The sequence below is a fragment of the Silurus aristotelis genome (assembly GCF_946808225.1).
Source record: "Silurus aristotelis genome assembly, chromosome: 14".
Lineage (NCBI taxonomy): Eukaryota > Metazoa > Chordata > Actinopteri > Siluriformes > Siluridae > Silurus > Silurus aristotelis.
This window is the reverse complement of record NC_139587.1, coordinates 7,682,175-7,702,963: the sequence shown is the minus strand read 5'-3', so window position 1 is coordinate 7,702,963 and position 20,789 is coordinate 7,682,175. Positions and strand designations below refer to the sequence as shown.

Below are 20,789 nucleotides of genomic sequence, written 5' to 3'. Positions count from 1 at the left end.
CCATGAGAGAACAACAAAAAAGGTTTCATGACCATTTCATAAGTTTTTGAATATCTTACTTGTGCTTGCGAGTCTGTCAAAACCCACACGTAACATGGCTCATATAAACCTCAATTAATTAGCTTTAAATCATATAAATAATGATGACTGCATTTTAAATCAAGATTTCAATAGTAACTTATGTATTTAAATCATACACACACAATAAAAGAAATTTGTGAACCCAGTCATTTCAAGGCAGGCATACTTTGTCTAAAAAAAAAAAAAGGACAAGATTTGACAATTATTTTTAACAAAAAGGGTTCAATCTTATCTGTTTACGCTGTTGCAGTGTGTGTGAGGACAGTACCTGGCTGGCATTGTGTTACAGGCCAATCTCAACTCTTCCTCTGATGGAGGTCTGGAGGAGGCCTGAGAAAACCCATCATCCTCTGAGCTCTGTGAGCCACTGAAGGGGATGTCCTGAACATGAAGAGGAAATCCACTTACATCTCAACATAAGTTTTTATTAACACCTAGGTATACCTCTTTTTTTTACTTTGTTCACTAAAATTGATATCAGTAGTGGCAGTAGAAGTTCAAAGGCTGAAGCTCTGGGTTATTGATCCCGGCACTGACAAGCTGCTAATGTTGGGTTTTTGAGCAAAGCCATTCCGTCCTTGTTGTTTTAGGCACACTATAAAATGGCTATCCCTGTCCTCTGAATCCAACTTCCTAACAAGCTGGGATAATGTGGAGAATTTCACTGTATGTGACAAAAAATCTTTTTCTTATGCTTTGATTCAGCAGTTCATTTGAGGTTCATTGTCTATATACCCATGTAACATGCTAATGCACATTCAACTTCCAAAATTCAAATGCCTGAATAAAAGTTACATCACCAAAAGTCTGCCAAATTTCTTACTGGTAAGCTGTTGTCCTGTAAAAGGTCTCCCAGTATCCCTACCAGGGCAGGAAATGTAGGCCTTTCTCTGGGCTCACCCTGCCAGCAGGCCAACATAATCCCATATCTACCAGCAGGGGGACACAAATACACACAAACTCTTCATTAGACACTTGCAGGTTAATTTCATAATTCACCCTCTGTAAAAAAAATAAAAAAATAAATAAATAAACTGATTTAGAGATTCAGTGCAGAAATGTGCTTACATTTCTGGCGAAGCCGTCTCAGGAGCCCTCATCCTGGTGCCATCCTTTAGCCGTTTACAGAAATCCTCATCAATCTGGATGCCGGGATAAGGCGAGGCACCTGTGGTGTACAGAAACATTTCGAGAGGTTTTTTTTTATTGAGTTCAATTTAAATTATTTTATTTATTTTCAATTTTGTTTAGTAATCTGCTCAAGGTATAAAATAAAAATCAACATAAATCTAAATTATATATTGTTATATACATCATTTATATTATTATATTACATATTATTATATATTATATAGTATATATTAAAGCTGACAAATCCAGGCACAGAGCTTACCTAATGAGAATATCTCCCACAGCAGCACGCCAAAAGACCACACGTCGCTCTGACTGGTGTAGACTTTATCAAAGATGCTCTCAGGAGCCATCCACTTAAGAGGCAGTCTGGCCTGCAGAAGCAAATGCACATCAAACTGAGTTCACATCGAGTTCACTTTTCCCAAACCATCAACGCTTTTCAAGTGACTGAGAAAAGTGAAGCCATTCTACAGATTCAGGGTGTAATTATTGGTCTTGTGATGTACACTTTAATTGGAACCACTTGCACATGCATTCAGTTTTCCAAGATGATAAATGTAATCTTAATGTCTGTGACTAAAGCATGGAGGTCTGAAATTTTTTTTAAATATCCAACCAACTAGTCTGGGGTACCACCACATCATCAATAAAGTCACAGTAATCACACTTTTACCCTTTTTTCATGATCTGTATCTGCATAATATTTTTTAAAAGTTTTATCCACTTGGAAATGTTTATGGTGTGGGGAAAATCAGAGATGTGGTCTGTTTCTTTCGTACATTGCCTTTCCGGACGTAATCTGGGTCCTTGTAGATGTCACGAGCCAGTCCAAAGTCACAAATCTTCACCACATTGTTCTCTGACAGCAGAATGTTCCGGGCTGCCAAGTCTCGATGGATGCACTGGCAGAACAAGATCACAAGAAGAATGTGAATTGTAGGCAGGGGAGTGGAACCCTCGTGCACAAACATTTCCCTCAGCATAACTGTTTCCATGCCAAATTCTTATTTTTCTATATTTTAGTATTTACTTCTGTTCTAATAGAAATATTGAAGTTGAGTTAAGTTGAGGATCTATAATGTCACTAGTCAAAATGTGTTGTGTGTGTGAATATTTTAATGAATATTATAAATATTATAACTATTCCGCTTTATTGATACGCGTCTTCCTTTTGAGACAGTAGATCAAAATAAAAATGAATTTTTGTGGAATTAGTTTATACTGTAAAATCCATTGTAACTGGATCTTTGTTTCATTTAGGATGATTTAACCTCTGGGTCTGACTGCATGATTTGTTACATTACTTCTTTTGCAGCACTGACAGGAGCTCTACACAATAATTAATGCACCCTTTCTAACATATTATTATTTAGTGAAACTTTCTGAGAGTTGTTTTGCTTAAAAGGCGTTTCCCGTGTCAGTGCTTGGTAATAAACAGAGGTGAAGCTGTAACATTTTCTGACAATGGAATGTCAACACAAAACAATGCATTACAAAATGATGTGCAATTGTGCATTATATTGCTGCAGCGTTATGCAATGGGTTTACCTTGCGAGATGCTAAGAACTCCATCCCTCGTGCCACCTGGTAACTGTAGCATATTAGATCCTCTATTGTAAGAGGCTTCTTCCAGAGGTCCTCCACTTAGAAATAAGATATAAATTATATGCAAAAAAAAAAAATACAAAATCACTTACTAATTACTTACAATTATTGACATAATGAACGAGTACAAAATATATGGTTTGGAAGAATGAAGTTGAGTATGAGTCATAATTCACATCATTCGTATCACATCCTCTTATAAATGGGCTAAAGTGCTTTAAAAAAATCATCATAATGAAAAGTAATAATACAATAATTATAATTATAATACAAATTATGAATCGTTGGAAGATAATGTGTAGGCCACCATGATTGCCACTGATACTGATACTCTCTGATTGATTGGCCCTACCATCTAATAATCACCTCCAGCTGCCACTGTCATGAATAGCGCATATACGCAATAGAGATGTAAATGAATTTTAATCTTAACATTATTTGAATTAAATAAATATGCAAAAACAGATTTCAATAGTATGTGGGTAGTATTTTTTGTTTGTTTGCTTGTCAGAAAAGTTCACATCGGCTAAACATGCGCCTGACTGAATCTGCTTAGTTTATAGAGCTGAAGAAAATGACAAATTGCTCTTTTTTGTTATAATGTATAAAGTCCAATAAGGCATGCCCACTTCAAATTTAAATCCAAGTACAGATACACATACAGATAACAGCATTTATTTGCATATGACGTAGTAGAAACTTACTTTTTTCTGTGGAGGAGCTCTTTGAGCTGGATTTATCATAAAGCTGATTCGGGGTGCTTCCAGAGGAAGAAGGTTGACAACTTCTCTGCTCTACCTGCCCAGCCTCCATCATCCTCCTCACCTGGCTCCGGGTTTTAGGGGACCGGTCCTGCAGAGGAAAATAAATGTACAGTGAGACATAAAAGCTACTGCATTTATTATCTCTGTGGTGATCAGGTGATCTGGAGTTTTCATGAATATACTTGTTTATCTTGTAGAACAATAGATATTGATGTTGATGTGAAAATTATTTTTGTTTATATTACAGAGACAGAAAAACGTATCCTGTTATACATATACACATTAATGTTTTGTTTATATGCTAATATGTCCCCATACTCCTGGAGAGTTTGCCATATGAAAACACAGTGCAGATACACCATACTCTGCATTTTTGAAATAGGATTAAGACTGGTGGTGGTGGTCTTGTTCTGATCCAGCCAACATGATTTGACTTATTTATTTAATTAAAATTATGAGAGTCTACTGTAGTTTACTGTAGGTCACATACACATAATTGAAAATATTTTCTTTTTTTTTTCAAAATGTAATTGCAAAAGGAGTGGGTGCTTCCTCCTTTTGCAATTACATTCTGAAAAAAAAGAAAATATTTTATCACTAGGATTTCAAGAAGACCATTAGGCTATTGTTAATGTGCTTTGCGTTTACTTCTATACATTTGTAATTTTATACCAAAGATTAATTACTGAATTAATAGCAGTAGTAATGACATCCTGCATCCATGTATCCTGAAGCCAAACAAATAAGTCATGAGGACTTGGCTCTTTACACAAGCTATATTATTCCATTTCCATGGAAACAGACTACATCTTCTTCTTCTTCTTCTTTCGGCTGCTCCCATTAGGGGTCGCCACAGCGGATCATCCGTCTCCATACCACCCTGTCCTCTATATCTGCCTCTTTTACACCAACTACCTGCATGTCTTCCCTCACCACATCCATGAACCTCCTCCTTGGCCTTCCTCTTTTCCTCCTACCTGGTGGCTCCATCTTCAGCATTTTTCTACCAATATAATTCATGTCCCTCCTCTGCACATGTCCAAACCATCTCAATCTCGCCTCCCTCACCTTGTCACCAAAACATCCTACATGTGCTGTCCCTCTAATAAACTCATTTCTAATCTTGTCCATCCTCGTCACTCCCAACGAAAACCTCAACATCTTCAGCTCTGCTACCTCCAGCTCCACCTCCTGTTTTTTACTCAATGCCACTGTCTCTAATCCATACAACATCGCAGGTCTCACCACAGTCCTATAAACTTTCCCTTTCATTCTTGCAGATACTCTTCTATCACAAATCACTCCTGTCACTCTTCTCCACCCACTCCACCCTGCCTGCACTCTTTTCTTTACTTCCCTAACACACTCTCCATTACTTTGCACTGTTGACCCCAGGTACCTGAACTCCTCCACCTTCTCCACCTCTTCACCCTGCAACCGCATCACTCCACTGCCCTCCCTCTCATTCACACACATGTACTCTGTCTTACTCTTACTGACTTTCATTCCCCTTCTCTCCAGCGCATATCTCCACCTCTCCAGGCTCTTCTCAACCTGCTCTCTACTCTCACCACAAATCACAATATCATCTGCAAACATCATAGTCCAGGGAGACTCCTGTCTGACCTCGTCCGTCAACCTGTCCATCACCACTGCAAACAGGAAAGGGCTCAGGGCCGATCCTTGATGCAGTCCAACCTTCACCCTGAACCAGTCTGTCGTACCTACTGCACACTTTACTGCCGTCACACTGTCCTCATACATGTCCTGCACCACCCTCACATACTTCTCTGACACACCTGACTTCCTCATACAATACCACAACTCCTCTCTCGGCACCCTGTCGTACGCTTTCTCTAAATCCACAAATACACAATGCAGCTCCTTCTGTCCTTCTCTATACTTCTCCATCAACATCCTCAAAGCAAATAAGGCATCTGTGGTGCTCTTCCTCGGCATGAAACCATACTGTTGCTCACAGATGGTCACCTCTTCTCTCAGCCTGGCTTCCACTACTCTTTCCCATAACTTCATGGTGTGACTGATCAACTTAATTCCCCTGTAGTTACTGCAGGTCTGCACATCTCCCTTATGCTTAAAGATCGGTACCAGCACACTCCTTCTCCATTCCTCAGGCATCCTCTCCCCTTCCAGAATCCTGTTAAACAATCTGGTTAAAAACTCCACTGCCATCTCTCCTAAACATCTAAACGCTTCTACCGGTATGTCATCTGGTCCAACCGACTTTCCATTCTTCATCCTCTTAATCGCTGCTCTCACTTCCTCCTTACTAATCCTATCTACATCCTGCTTCACCAACTCCACATCCTCCAACCTTCTCTCTCTCTGATTTTCCTCATTCATCAGCTGCTCAAAATACTCCCTCCATCTTCTCAACACACTCTCCTCACTAGTCAACACATTTCCCTCTCCATCCTTTATTGCTCTAACTTGCAGTACATCCTTCCCAGCTCGGTCTCTCTGCCTGGCCAATCGGTATAAATCCTTTTCTCCTTCCTTAGTGTCCAACCTCTTATACAGCTCCTCATATGCCTTTTCCTTGGCTTTCGCCACATCCCTTTTAACCTGCTGCCGCATCTCCTTGTACTCCTGCCTACTCTTCTCATCACTCTGTCGATCCCACTTCTGTTTTGCCAATCTCTTTCCCCTAATGCTCTCCTGCACTTCCTCATTCCACCACCACGTCTCCTTGTCTTGCTTTCTATTTCCAGATGTCACACCAAGTACTTTTCTAGCTGCCTCCCTCATCACTCCTGCAGTAGTTGCCCAATCATCCGGCACCTCTTCACCACCACCAAGCCCCTGTCTGACCTCTTCCCTGAACCTCACACTACACTCTTCCTCCTTCAGTTTCCACCATCTTATTCTTCTTTCAAACCTTACTTTCCTCCTCTTCTTCTTCGCCTCCAAAACCATCCTACAGACCACCATCCGATGCTGTCTAGCTACACTGTCCCCTGCCAACACCTTACAGTCTCCAATCTCCTTCAGGTTGCATCTCCTACACAGAAGATAATCCACCTGTGTGCTCCTTCCTCCACTGTTATACGTCACCCTATGATCCTCCTTCTTCTTAAAATACGTGTTCACCACTGCCATTTCCATCCTTTTAGCAAAATCTACCACCATCTGCCCTTCCACATTCCTCTCCTTAAAACCATACCTACCCATCACCTCCTCATCACCTCTGTTCCCTTCACCTACATGCCCATTAAAGTCTGCCCCAATCACCAATCGTTCTTTCCTAGGTACACCATCTACCACTTCATCTAATTCACTCCAGAATCTTTCTTTCTCCTCCATCTCACAGCCAACTTGTGGAGCATAGGCACTGATGACATTTATCATCATCCCTTCAACTTCCACCTTCACGATCATCACCCTATCTGAAACTCTCTTCACCTCCACTACACTCTTACTGTATGCTTCTTTCAGAATCACCCCTACACCATTTCTCTTCCCATCCACACCATGATAAAACAGTTTAAACCCACCTCCAATGTTCCTGGCCTTACTCCCTTTCCACTTGGTCTCCTGAACACACAACACATCTACCTTTCTCCTCTCCATCATATCAGCTATCTCTCTCCCTTTACCCGTCATAGTACCAACGTTTAAAGTACCAACCCGAACCTCTACTCTCCTACACTGCTCCTTTTCCTGCCGTCTCTGTAGACGCCTTCCTCCTCTCCTTCTCCTCCTTCGGCCAACAGTAGCCCAATTTCCACCGGTACCCTGTCGGCTAACGATACCTGTGGCGGTCGTTGTTAACCCGGGCCTCGACCGATCCGGTATGAAATTCTCATTTGTGATCCGCATATTTGATTTGGCACATGTTTTACGCTGGATGCCCTTCCTAACGCAACCCTCCCTATTTACCCGGGCTTGGGACCGGCACTAAGAGTACACTGGCTTGTGCCCCCCTAATGGCTGAGTTTGGAAACAGACTACATGCACCCTACAAATGCCACTGAACTTTGCAATAAAGTTATTGCAAATGCAAACGAGTCTCATGGCGGTGGGGGGGTTGGGGGCGGGGGGGGGGGGGGGGGGGTTGGTACTGGTTGGGGGTTGAAGATATTGTTGTTTTTTTTAAACGATTTAGTGAAGAAAAGCTGTCTTCAGAAATTGACAACCAACAAAAGAACACATTATTGCTTCTTCATATTTCCATATGCACTCTTCCTTGATGTCTCTTTCCTACAGACACCATGTAGTGCCATTTCCTTTTATGAATCTGACTCAAATATGGTCATTATCTTAATTATCTCCAACAAGCAATCATAATCAATTGTAAGGCCAACAGCTCTTCCATAGTACTCTGAACATGTGTCTAGTGGGCCTAATTAAAAATAAAACAGCTGTTTTCCAGCTAAGGGGGACATGTTTGTGTAAAAATCACATCTATAAAGTGGCACTGCTGGAGTCAAAATACAATGGGAACTGGGAAAAAAGACTAAATGGGAAAATAAAATGAATAATCTTCCCATGGCATCATTTTAAACTCCACCACATTATATACAGTAGATGTAATTTAACCAAACACATACCCATGATTTACCCAAACACAAGCCCCTGAACTTTTACATTTAACAACAGTTTTTTACTTGTCTTAGTTCACTGGGTTTACAATGACATGATTCTGGTGATGAAACTCTTCTGAATCATACCCTGTATGGCAGAAAAAATTCCCTCTTTGCCCGCAGGTAGTTGGATAAATTTCCATATTTGCAGTACTCCACCACAACCATGAGGGGACCTTAAAAAAATGACAGGTACTTAAATCAGATATAAAATAAATATATGATAGTTATAGATTTTTATTATCTATACATGAAGCAGTTGGACTAACCATTGGGTTTGGTGCAAGCTCCCAACAGGTTAACCACATTCAGATGATTTCCTATGTGGATGAGGATTTTCAGCTCAGACATGAGGGCTTTATGCTCACTGGCTGTCGCCCCCTCTATGATATACACACAATGCAGTTTAAAACAGCTTGAAAGAATATGCTAAATAAGTAAATCACAGACTAACACACGACTTCTGTATTTAATAGACAGTGATTCATGTTTTTATTTAATGTGTTTAATTATTAAGTAATAATGACATGCCAAATCTTTTATGGTAATCCAATTTACTCTAAAATACCCAAATCTAATTTTCCTCTCAGTTATTATTAATGTAAAGTATATTTGAAAAAGTAGGTAAGTAATACAAAAACGATCTTCCCATTTCTTTCTTTCAAGTTGAAAACCTAAAACAGAAACCACTTTGTTTTGCCTTTATAATTAAACCAAATTCAATGCTGTAAAACATTGTTCCTTTTTACCCAAGAAAACCAAATAGGCCATTTTAACCCAAATAAAACATAAAGACTAATCATTCTAACCTTTGAGCATCTTAACAGCCACAGTGCCAAAACTGCTCTTCTTATCACTGCTATAGATGGAGGCCTCAATCACCTTCCCAAAAGCACCATGACCAAGCACCTTCCCTGTTGAAAGATGATCAGTAATGATATTATTACTTAATCACAGAGGATAAGAGTATAATTTACTTTTAGAGTCCTGGTTTATTGTCTTTGCAATAAAAATGGTACTTTGACAGATTGCAGAATGGCAGTATAAATCCACAGGTTTGTAGTTAAAAGTAAAAAAATTCAAATTAAGGACATCTGGTGAGACGACAAGGATTGAGCAAGAATAAATAGGAATAAATAATATAAATGAATATAGTATACTGATTTAAATGCCACATCTAATCACAACCCTGTTATTATCTTCTACTTGAAGCATACCACTGAATATAACTGAATATAAATCAAATACAGATGTATTTTTACCACTGCGTACCAAGCCGCAAACGGTCCCTTGAAATTTCCCATTGGCTGGAATCGTATGGCAGATATTCACATTGTTCCTCCAGAGGCACCTCACCTGGATCCATAATAATAGATAGATAGCTTGTCTTGATATCAGCTGGGTTCACCTGCAGGACAACAACATCACAACAACATTACCAATGCTGGCTTTTTGTGGCGACTGTTATCTGGAGGTCAGCCAGGAGCAGCAATTACGTCTTGTAGATTTCACAGACTGTGACTCCATTTCATATAGCAGCAGTCACCTGAACTCTGCTGAGTCAGATAGTAATGGGGTTTCTGATTTATTGCTCTTGCGGAATGGTATACACCTTAGACAGCATGCAACAGACAAGTACTCTAGGGGATTAGCAGTGAGTTAAAAACAAACTCAACATGGGATAGAAATCACGATTCAAAGCTTCACTGACCCGTTTGACTTTGCAGAAGATTAGGATGAGAAGAACCCAAAAGAAGATGGCAATTACTCCAGTGCCGATAAGGATCACGATTTCCACATTTGTGTTGTTGTTAGATCCTGATTAAGGAAAACATGTGGTACATGGTGTTAGGTCATTTCCTGATATCTGTGCCTATTCACATGATTAAACATCCTGCAAAACACACCACTCTTTCATGTTCCCATCACCAGTTGTTCCATCAAACACGCAAAAGCCTGAAACAGTAAATCCAGCATCTCTGTGAGTAAGGGCACTTTACTGTGTCCTCTCTCGAGTGGAATAAGTGAGTTTACTAACATGGATAAGATATAAAAAAAAACTTCCTACTACCTTCCAACTTAACTGCTGAATTTGCGAATAATATTAAACCGTATAAGACGTGTCAAGCTGTAATAAATATCTTAAAATTAAAAAAAGTTGTATGAAACATTTCTTTTTATAACTTTTATAGTATATAAAAAGGTGTGGAAGCACAGAAAGTGTGTAGCACATGTGTGGGCAATAAAGAGAATCTCACCGATTACAGACACTGTTGCTGAGGATTGAATGCAGCCTCTTTGGTTGCAGGCAGTGCAAGTGTACAGACCTGCATCCTCCTCACGCACACGCTGGATGCTGAGTGACTGGTTAGAGTCCTGCAGAATGATCCCTGTGCAAATCCACAAAGCTGTCAATCAAAATGTGCACAGTGATTGTCAATCAAATCAAAGTTTCAGTGATTTGATTGACTGGATCAGTTTCAGGATCAGTTTCTGGATCAGTGCTGTCCTGCACTAGTTTCATGACTATCTATCTATCTATCTATCTATCTATCTATCTATCTATCTATCTATCTATCTATCTATCTATCTATCTATCTATCTATCTATCTAGTTAGCTAGCTAGCTAGCTAGCTAGCTGTAATACACCATGCTGCCACCAGGGGGCAGTTAGTTAAGCGTTAGTTAAATTTGCCCTATTTTTTCTTTGTTCATTTCAAATCATTACAATCTCTGTGTCCTGTACACTTACAATATAACCACAATTCTTTTTTAACAGAGCACCCATTTGTGGTACCCAATGGCAAATGTGGCACCCAATGGCTAATTCTGTGACAAAATCTTTTCATGTTGCTTTTTTCTGTTTTATAATCTACTGCTACCTGCAAAACTAAAACAAACAAAAAAATTATGCAAAATATAGAAAGCATGCTGTTCAGAACAATTTTGTCCAAGTTTTAGTCCCTCACAAAAAATGTCAACAGAAACTAGTTTGATTTATTGTATTGCAGGCTTGAGTGCTTAAGGTGCCCTTCAAATTATTTTTTACAGATTATTAGATGCCCTCCTGGGACTAAATTCAAGAATACAAACTGTGTCTTTAAGATATAACTGCTTCTTTGGAGTTATTACAGTGGTGTTGTCCAGGTCAAGGCCTAAATGAAGTGTCATATTACATTATGTGAACAACACCCAGACTACTGCCATGTGTTGATGTTCAGGTTCTCCTGATACAAACATCGCAAATGCCTTCCATTTGTGAGCTATGGTGCACTCTGTGTAATTGGTAGCAGGAGAGCATCAAGGTAGCCTTCGCTTTTGCCTAAAACACTAGAATGCATTGGCTTTAATGGCCCCCATGCCAGAGTGTTTATGTGTTCAATTAGTTAACAAGAAACATAAGGTCAATGCTGATAGACTAGGTCACAAAATCCTTGTGATCCCTCTAGTATAATTAATCAGAGGCAAACCTGATTCAACACACATTACAACCAGGCACCCTGGCAGCATAGCAACCTCAGTCTATTATTGAACTCTGTCTGCCCTGTACACACACACACACACACACACACACACACACACACACACACACACACACACACACACACACACTGCAAATACACACATAAGCACTGTAAATCCTGTTGGCCAAAAAGGCTTGGTGGACATACTCTATAAACACACACATTCATTTTCAAAGCTGTCAACACGCATAGCTCAGATTCACTGCTGTTACATTCCAGTGCCAAAGCTTCAATTCCTTGCTCCAGTGGTCCACCCAGCATCTGTCTATCACACCAAATGGAGCTCCACTATGCACTTGAATAAATACATTTCATTGTGAATTTGTGTGTGCGAACAGAACGAGGCACAAGGCAGACACCGAAATGATCAGGAAACTATAACTTTAGTGAATACAAAATCTGAAGTGATTTATTTTTAACGTGAGATATTTATGCTTTTTTGAATCTGCATTATTTCTTTTCCTACATTTTGTACAATGGAGGAAAACAGACCATAAGCTGACCTGATATTTGATGGAGAGGTTGGTTGTCTTTAAACCAAGAGAGCTGGGGAGAGGGAGTGCCTTCCACATCACACTCAATATGTAGAGATGCGCTCACATTCACTATCTGATTGATGGGGTTGCGCCGATACCTCGGGGCCTCCAGAGCTAGAGACGAGTGAGGAAAACAGAGAATGAATGAAATAAACAAACAGAGTGGCACAAAGATAGACAGTCTGAAAATGACAAAGAGAAACCACAATGAATGAAGTTGTGCCACTCTGTTCATGTTTAGTGACATATCACCTGTGGATTCAAAGCAAGATTAATATATTAACTTTGTTTATATGTTTGTGTTGCTTGTAAGAACTAATCATACTAAAATAAAAGCTAGGTTTTCATCAACAAAGTGAGATATAGAACTGCTGCAAATCAAGGAAACATTTTACTACATAAATTGTTAACGCAGTTCATAAAATGATTACTTCTGTGTGCTGTAGCTGTAACAGTAGCTTTGACAATAACTCCAGGTGCTGCATGGTAGATGACCCATGCAATCAAAACCAATTTTAAACATCACAAACTGCTATAATATATGTGCAATATTTAAATGTAATGCCTTAAGTCAAAACATTACATTAATATTTGCATGAGGAAGGACATGAGTGTACGCAGCTGCTTAAATAGATTTTTGGAGACCCATCCAGATTAATCACCTGTGAGTAGTCTAAGACGAGGATTTTCAATAGCAACTTCATCTTTGATATCAACTCTAATATGTTGTAACTTCAAATCAAGAAGCAATTAAAAAATAAAATGTAAAGAAGACAATACAATAATATATAAATAAAAAATATGATTGCAAACATTGAAATAAACATTGAATAGGAGTCTTGAATACAGTATATTTCTACATGAAAAGTTCTAGTCTTAATAATGACATTAACCACTACAAATTTGTTACAATTACAACCAAATATGAAAACAATATGGCTTTATTTCATATTATACAGCAGCTATGGTAACTATTTCATTATTTTTTAATAGCCTTTTTAATATTTATACCCCCCTCCAAAGGTTAAATGTCTGTACTTCAACTTGATGAAGTCATATAATTATAATGTGTTTGGGATATAAGCTATTTAATGATTTTTAAATCTGCCTAATAAATAGCCTAGAAAAATAGAAAAAGATCTTTTAACTATAATAACAAAGCATTTACCTACTATGTTGACTTTACTATGTTCACCTACTATGTTTACTTGAAGTAAGTTTTTAATTAATTGTATTTACTACTGACCATAAATAATATTACATGTATTTGCTGTGTGGTTGTGAAGTTTTAAAGCCCCAACCTTACATGTGTTTACATCCAAATGACTTAATACTCATTTTATGCTCTTGTATGTTTGCAAGATACAATTGCACTTAGACGCATCTCTGTTTTACCCAAACTTCACACCTGCCTGCAGAAATCCGTTATCTAGCTGTCTGTCTAGCCCAACATCCATCTAAACACCAACACATGCAGATTTATTATACATTTTCCCTTAATATGTACACTGAACTCAACTCAATATTTAAAAAGCATGGAAGACCCTAAAGATTCAAAATATAAGTATATTATATAGTGTATACATTATATGTGGACACCTGACCATAAGATTTAACTGTGTGTTTTGTGAACATCCAATTTCATATTTAGAGCCATTTACTGTTACAAAATCCTCCCTTATCCTGAAAAGATCTTAGAGGCTGGTTGTGAAGATTTGTGCTCATTTAGTCACAAGGTTGTTAGAAAAGTCAGCTACTTTTGCAGACTGATGAGGCCTGGGATTCAGTCAGCAGGCCAATTCATCATTATTATTATTATATTATATTTATTTATAATAATAATATATATTATTATCATTATTTAATTTACTTTTATTTTGTCCGTATAATGTACAAAGTTTGGATTTCGAAAGCTCATACACATAAGAGAACCCGGGCTTACCCTTTACAGAAATGTATTTTCGGTGGCAGTGCTTATCACCACTCTGCCGGTTCTGCACCTCACAAACGTAATTGCCTTCATCCTGCAAATGCACTTTGGGAATGCTCAGCTCCAGCACCCAGTTGTTTGTGTAGGAGTCGAAAGAGAGGTTCCCAACCAGAGGCTCAGCATACTGGTGCAGGCTCTTACAGTCCTCTGGAGGCACGGCTTGTGGGTCTAGACGATACCAGCGCAGGTTCTCGTATGTGTAGTTGTCAGCGCTGCATTTCAAATTAACAGGCTTCAGCTCCAATAGCTCTTCCAATGGCTCCATATCAATCCCAAAGCCTTCTGGAATGGCTAAAAAGAAAGAGCTAGTAAAATCAAGAGTGAAATGGAGTATACTCTGGTTTAGACATCTAAATGGAAGGTCATGAGTTCAAAATCCCGGCAGCACTAAGCTGCCACTGCTGTGCCCTTGAGCAAGGTCCTTAACCCATAACTGCTCAGGTTTATAAATTAGATAAGTCATTTGGATTAAATGTACAAAAATTTTTAACTACTATGTCAATTTGTGCTAGGAAATTCAATTTCAGCAAATGCAATTTGCAAAATCAGCTAAATTCTGTGCCTATTGCTGTATGGACTTTCATCTTTTTATTTTGTAATCCATCATCTTTATATTTATTTTTTTGTCTTGATTGTTGGAGTGTCTCCTTTAAAAGTCCTCATTAAAATGCAGAGCGGTGCTTACTGTGATAGATCATAGAATCTGTGTTTGGAGAATACATTTGGAGACATAACTGAACTTAATATTATTATAAAAGCCAGAATATGGTTCGATGTAGGTCTGAAAAGATTGGCCAAGACAATTAGGGCGTTGGCTTTGAGGACACTAGATTTTAGAGTGAATTATATTTCATGGGAATATTTTGTTTATTACACAAGGTTGTAACAATGTGAGCAGGGTAAAGTGATGAAAAAATGCTTGCCCTAATGACCTTACATAACCTGTTTCATTAGCAGTTTAAAATCCAGTGATATGAAACCACATAAGTTTGTAAGAAAACTTAACAGGAACAGGACTGGAAAAAAGCATTTTTATTCATTAGAAAAAAATGTATAGTTAAAGGCATAAATATATTTGATGAAGTGTTTCCTATGGAGTAAGCAAAACTTACTGGTCACATAAAAGTAGATAATCATCTCATCTTTTCCCACTTTGTTCTCAGCAGAACATTTGTACATGGTCGAAACGTTTGCGTTGGGTATGACCACACGGCCAACTGTCTGCAAAAAAATCAAAAAGCAAGCACATCAAATCAACAGAAACGTGTCTTTTTCCCCAGAAATTTTGATTAGAGATGATGAGTTTGCTGGTTGACTCCTATTTTTCCTTCTGCCACTCCTTTTCTCAGCCTACACAAAGGATATGACTTCACAGGTGTGCCAGAAAACAGGAAGCAAGTGTTCTGCGCATACATGTTTATTCCCTTTCCCTCCAGGAAGTGTGGAAAGGAAGAAGAGTTTAAATATTTTGAGTGTGGAAAGGCTGAAGCTCACCACCTTTCCCACTTCTTGTGATTGACAAATGTTTGTCACGGTTCAGATATTTTGGTCACATGTAAAAAATGAAACATTAAAACAATGGATCCAACTGATGCTTGGGAGCTTTTTAAACATTAAAATGTTCCTGGTATATATATTAGGGCGAAGAGTATTAAAACAAAAAACAAACCTTTTGCTTGCCATCCACTGTCTCATTCCATGTGTCCATGCTGTCAATTGTGTTCAGAGTGTGTTCAAAGTCCAGATCAAGCCAGTCCTGACAGAGAGGGACATTGTCTCGTTGGCTTCTATGAGCTCTAGGAACAGTTGGAAACCATATTAGTCTCTAATGTAACAAAAACAAACATATCCATATTTGGCATGTTTCCAGATTTGGTTTCTCTAAAAGCATTTAATAAAATAAAATACTTTTTAAACCATGAATGTAAAAGTAAAAGAGGTCATAACATGTTTTCTTAAATGGAGTACATCATATAAACTCGAATTTAACACACAAATGACTTTCTCATTCATAATCCATGAAACCTTTGACAAATGACAGTTTGCTATGATACCTGAATAAAATTTTTATATTCAAACCCCAGAAGATAATCATTATTAAGCAAATTAAAGTACAGTGCATTTGCATTGTACATGCAATTTGAATAAACAATCTAGCATTATACAATCTAATCTCTGGCATCAGTAACATGTGATATCTGTAGAGAGTAATTTCATAACGTTTTCCAATATAAAAAAAAAGTTTACAAAAAACACATTAAATGCATTTATGCAATTCAATTGACTCTGCCAATAAATGTGACTATAGAGCAATTCAAATCTGGAATAAACCCCATGTCTAAAAGCTTTAACATGCTACATAAACCCATCTCTTTTCTTTGTATTCCTGAGGAATTACTTTAAGCCAGTGTCATTAGCAAGAATATTTGTAGATTTGTACAGCAAGGAAAGGAAAAGTGGGTGTCTGATGGTGAACCCTACATCCGCCATGACCATTGTCTTGTGTGTGCATGCTTGTGTTTATTTGTGAGTAAGAGAGGATGTACAGATAGACACAGGAAGTGCTTTTAGACTCATCTGCCTTCCTGTAAATGGTGAAGGCTAGAGAAGGACACACATGAAGGACACACACTGCATTTGGCACCGATATTATTTACATGGTAAAGGTGGAGTATACAAGTCATTTTCTCACTATAGAGAGTGTGGGATCGGAAGTGGACTGACCACTGATAAAATGGTGCTGCATATTTTGCTAAGTTGAATGCTGACGTAAATGTGCTTGTGAATGTCTAAATCAAGCAGCTGGCTAAAGGACATAGGACATAGGACCATAAAACACAGGACATAGGACCACTTCAAAATATCACAACCTTTTTTTTTTCAATGTTCCTGTATACGTTTGCGTGTATGTGTCAGTGTGAGTGATGCACAGAATTCAAGCACCCAGAACATCGCTCGTGAATGTGTGGGAGTAATGTAAAAAACACAAGAGATGTGCTTGCCCATAGCTCACCCTAAAAGCTGCCCACATAAAGCTACAGCAATCTCCACTTGAACTAAAGCGTCTGTAGCATGGCGTGACTATACAGCCATGAAGCAAGCCAAGAAAATGAACATAGGAAGCCGGTAGGTACTCTGAGGTCTCAACACTGTAGAATTAGCTTGTCTTTTCATGGCCAAAGGATACTATCATGGCCCCATGCTGCCTTAATGCTTCCTGTTGTTTGGATGACCCATCGCTCTTTGTATGGTTCTCAAATGCAGACTTGGCTGGATGGAGCACTAAAAAAATCTCTGAATGTTAAACATGGGAGAACTGATGCCATGCCGTAGGCCTCTCGTCTCTCAAAACTGAGAAAATAAATGTCACAGACTGAATAACACAAAAGTGAAGACCTCTTCTACAGGCAGGCGATGGCTGGCAGAGTGCCAAGAGTGACAAAACGTATCCGTTCTGAACTTAAAGTGAACCACTGAGGTCTTGTGTTTAATGTTTTTGAGCGATTTCAACAGCTTTAGGAACAAACCTAATACTCCCATTGACATGGGTCTGAGGTTCAGGCGAAAATCCCTTTAGTGTGGCAATATCCTGAGACCTAAACTTGTTTTGAGTACATTAGAACCTCCAGGTCTTTGTCAGTTTTGACAGATGTATGTGTTTACCAAAGAGCACCAGAACTAAATTATGATGTTCAGCAGGCCAAGCATCCAAAAAAGGCCAAAGGCATCAGAAAGATTTTGAGTGAAATATCTGGCTGTCTAAACAAATAACCTCTGGTGAAAGCTTTAATTGAAATCAATACACATTACACACCTGTATTTCTATAAAACTGTTTTTTGACTATATATATATATATATATATATATATATATATATAATTTATCTGAAAAGGGCACAGTGATACTCTTCTTTAGCAACTGACCTAAAAAGACAAAAAAATTAACTACACACTACATACCAATGCACATTCTAAAAACTATACGTTAGTAAATAAAGGAATTAAACAGAGAAAGATTTCTATACAATATTGTTATTGTATAATAACACTTACGGAGTTCTTTTAATGGAATTAAGGGCACAAGGGCTCCACGGTCTCCACTGCCAGGTGATGGATGTTGGATAAGGATAACCAGTAGCTGTACAAGTCAGAATCTGTCGACTTCCTCTCCTGTAGGGGTTAGAAGGTGCTGCTGTCTCCTTCTCATGAATCTGAGGTGGCACTTCACAAAGAAACCAAGAAACATCAAGAAAATTAGAGTTCCGAAGAACAAAGATAATTTACAATTACATTATTCAGTGATGGTGAAAACATAGATGGGGTAGAGATGATAGATAGATAGATAGATAGATAGATAGATAGATAGATAGATAGATAGATAGATAGATAGATAGATAGATAGATAGATAGATAGATAGATAGATGGATGGATGGATGGATGGATGGATGGATGGATGGATGGATGGATGGATGGATGGAGAGAGAGAGAGAGAGAGAGAGAGAGAGAGAGAGAGAGAGAGAGAGAGAGAGAGAGAGAGAGAGAGAGAAAAGCATTACCATTGACGATCAGAATGAAGTGGAGTTTCTTCTCTATGCCAGCATCACTGTTATTCAGGACCAAAGTGTAGTCCCCTGCATCCTCTCTGCGCACATTCCTGATCTCCAGGTTATGATTGTGAATCTTAAACCGGCTGAACTCTGGCCGCTTTGTTATCCTTGTCATATTTTTATACCTGTACATATACAAGATGACCGACCTGAATTCATCTGATGATTTTGTTTAGAATGGTAAAATTCAATAAGGATTTATCAAAAAACTTATTTTCGATCTATATCAATCTTTATCTTAATCAAAACAGATCAAGGATCTTTGAAATCACTGATAGCACTCAGAGAAACACAAACATTTGTAGAAAAAGACAATGTTACAATATCTGTTAATTAACAATATATTACAGGACCCTAGTAGGTGTTATGTACATTTTTTGAACAATTAAATTCCTGAGCATACCAGTGGGTGGCTGGCATAGGAAATGCGGACACTTTGACTAATAGCTTGACAGACTTTTGTTCGGCTGTAGCTTCCACCACAGCGCTGTTCAAGTAGTCCAAAGTAATGAATGGCTTTTCTGAAATCATAAGAATATTAGGAATTAGGAATATTACTCAGTGTCAACGGTCTGTGGAGTCTCTAGATCTGTGGTGAACATAATTACACTCGTTTAATTCCTTGAACTTTACCATGCACAATGACCAGTGTGTTTTTTTCTAGCCGCTTCTTTACGCCATTGGCTGAGCAGGTGTAATAACCAGAGTCCTTAATGTTGGCATTTTGGAGAGTAAGAATGCTGGTTGCCTGTGTGCCTTTTGTTATGCTGTTGCGAATGGACTGAAAGGTCGCCACCCTGTTTTCCTGTGAAAACAATGAAAATGATACCTCGCATCAGACTGCCATAATTTTTTGTGTGAGATTTTTCAAGTAGGCAATGTAAAATCCTGGCCTTTTCATTTCCTCTTGAAAATTCATTGCACGTGATAGTTTTAGTAATAAAACAATACAATTCATAAACCTGAAGCTTTTGTGTACAGCTATGATAAATCTTAGTGCTGAACTAGTTGAATGAAGGAAGCATTCTAAATCTTATATAAATATTGCAACAATAGCTTATTAGCTCATTATGCAGAGTCAATGACAAGCTTTTTCAATTAAATTTTTATAACTATATAATCATTTTACCCCTTTCCCTTTTAATGTAAAGCATGCATAGTTGATATTATTGATATATCACTACTATAGGTTCCACTCAACACTTGATTAGCAGACAAGTCATTTGCTACCAAGTCCAAGTAAAGTTCCCTGAGAGCAGTTCTTCGTCTGTTTTTTTAAGCCAGGTCTATTTTATAACAATGCCCAGTCCAAAGCCCTAAACCATTAATTAACTTCAAGTCAAGTCCATAGTAAGGTCTTGAGGTCAGGAATGGAATGGCAAAGTATGTTTTTTTACACCAGAACGTCAGGATTATGTAAAGACTTACTGTGATAGTCGATATCTGTATATTGTATATATGTTCTGGTTTTTTTTTTGCTTTTCTGCCTTTGATGAGCAGGACAGAAAGGGGACTAAAATGCAATCTGTATATTTACAGATCAGTATCCACCGCTGTCTCCGTCTTTCAATAAAATGTACACATTATGGATTAGACAGCAGGACTTTATCCCTTGTAAAACATTTTTACCTTTTGTCTTGGGTAGGCCCAATTGAATTCCACGCCTGTGTTGTGCTCTACCATTGCTGTGCAGTTGAGGTTGAGGACATTGCCTTGCATTAGCTCGATGGGTGAGTCTTCAGGAAACAGCTTGAGATCATAAAACTCACTTCCTGCAGAGTGTCACAATCATCACTTAGACAGTCAGACTTTTTAACATTTTAAAATCAGTAAAGTCTCAGAGCCTACACAGATCTAAAAACAACACTTGTTGTATTATGATTAATTTCAGAGATCTAACAATGACTGATGAGTATAATCTCCTGCAAATTTGTAATCACAATA

The 20,789-nt window shown here is 38.3% G+C and overlaps 1 protein-coding gene across 1 annotated transcript in view; it reads right to left on the bottom strand.

Moving 5' to 3' along the window:
- The window catches only part of flt4 (fms related receptor tyrosine kinase 4), a 42,248-nt gene that overhangs the window by 2,242 nt on the left and 19,217 nt on the right, over positions 1–20,789 (bottom strand). The window contains exons 6-27 of the mRNA XM_083561332.1: positions 20,475–20,617; positions 19,479–19,650; positions 19,249–19,366; positions 18,795–18,970; positions 18,291–18,459; positions 15,908–16,034; positions 15,351–15,459; positions 14,191–14,529; positions 12,216–12,362; positions 10,447–10,578; positions 9,900–10,006; positions 9,461–9,596; positions 8,998–9,102; positions 8,458–8,571; positions 8,276–8,364; positions 3,525–3,672; positions 2,764–2,858; positions 1,995–2,117; positions 1,475–1,586; positions 1,150–1,249; positions 905–1,010; positions 350–462 (exon numbers count right to left, since the gene is read on the bottom strand). Of these exons, the coding sequence (XP_083417458.1) occupies positions 350–462; positions 905–1,010; positions 1,150–1,249; positions 1,475–1,586; positions 1,995–2,117; positions 2,764–2,858; positions 3,525–3,672; positions 8,276–8,364; positions 8,458–8,571; positions 8,998–9,102; positions 9,461–9,596; positions 9,900–10,006; positions 10,447–10,578; positions 12,216–12,362; positions 14,191–14,529; positions 15,351–15,459; positions 15,908–16,034; positions 18,291–18,459; positions 18,795–18,970; positions 19,249–19,366; positions 19,479–19,650; positions 20,475–20,617 (2,980 nt within the window). The remainder of the gene's footprint in view (positions 1–349; positions 463–904; positions 1,011–1,149; positions 1,250–1,474; positions 1,587–1,994; positions 2,118–2,763; positions 2,859–3,524; positions 3,673–8,275; positions 8,365–8,457; positions 8,572–8,997; positions 9,103–9,460; positions 9,597–9,899; positions 10,007–10,446; positions 10,579–12,215; positions 12,363–14,190; positions 14,530–15,350; positions 15,460–15,907; positions 16,035–18,290; positions 18,460–18,794; positions 18,971–19,248; positions 19,367–19,478; positions 19,651–20,474; positions 20,618–20,789) is intronic.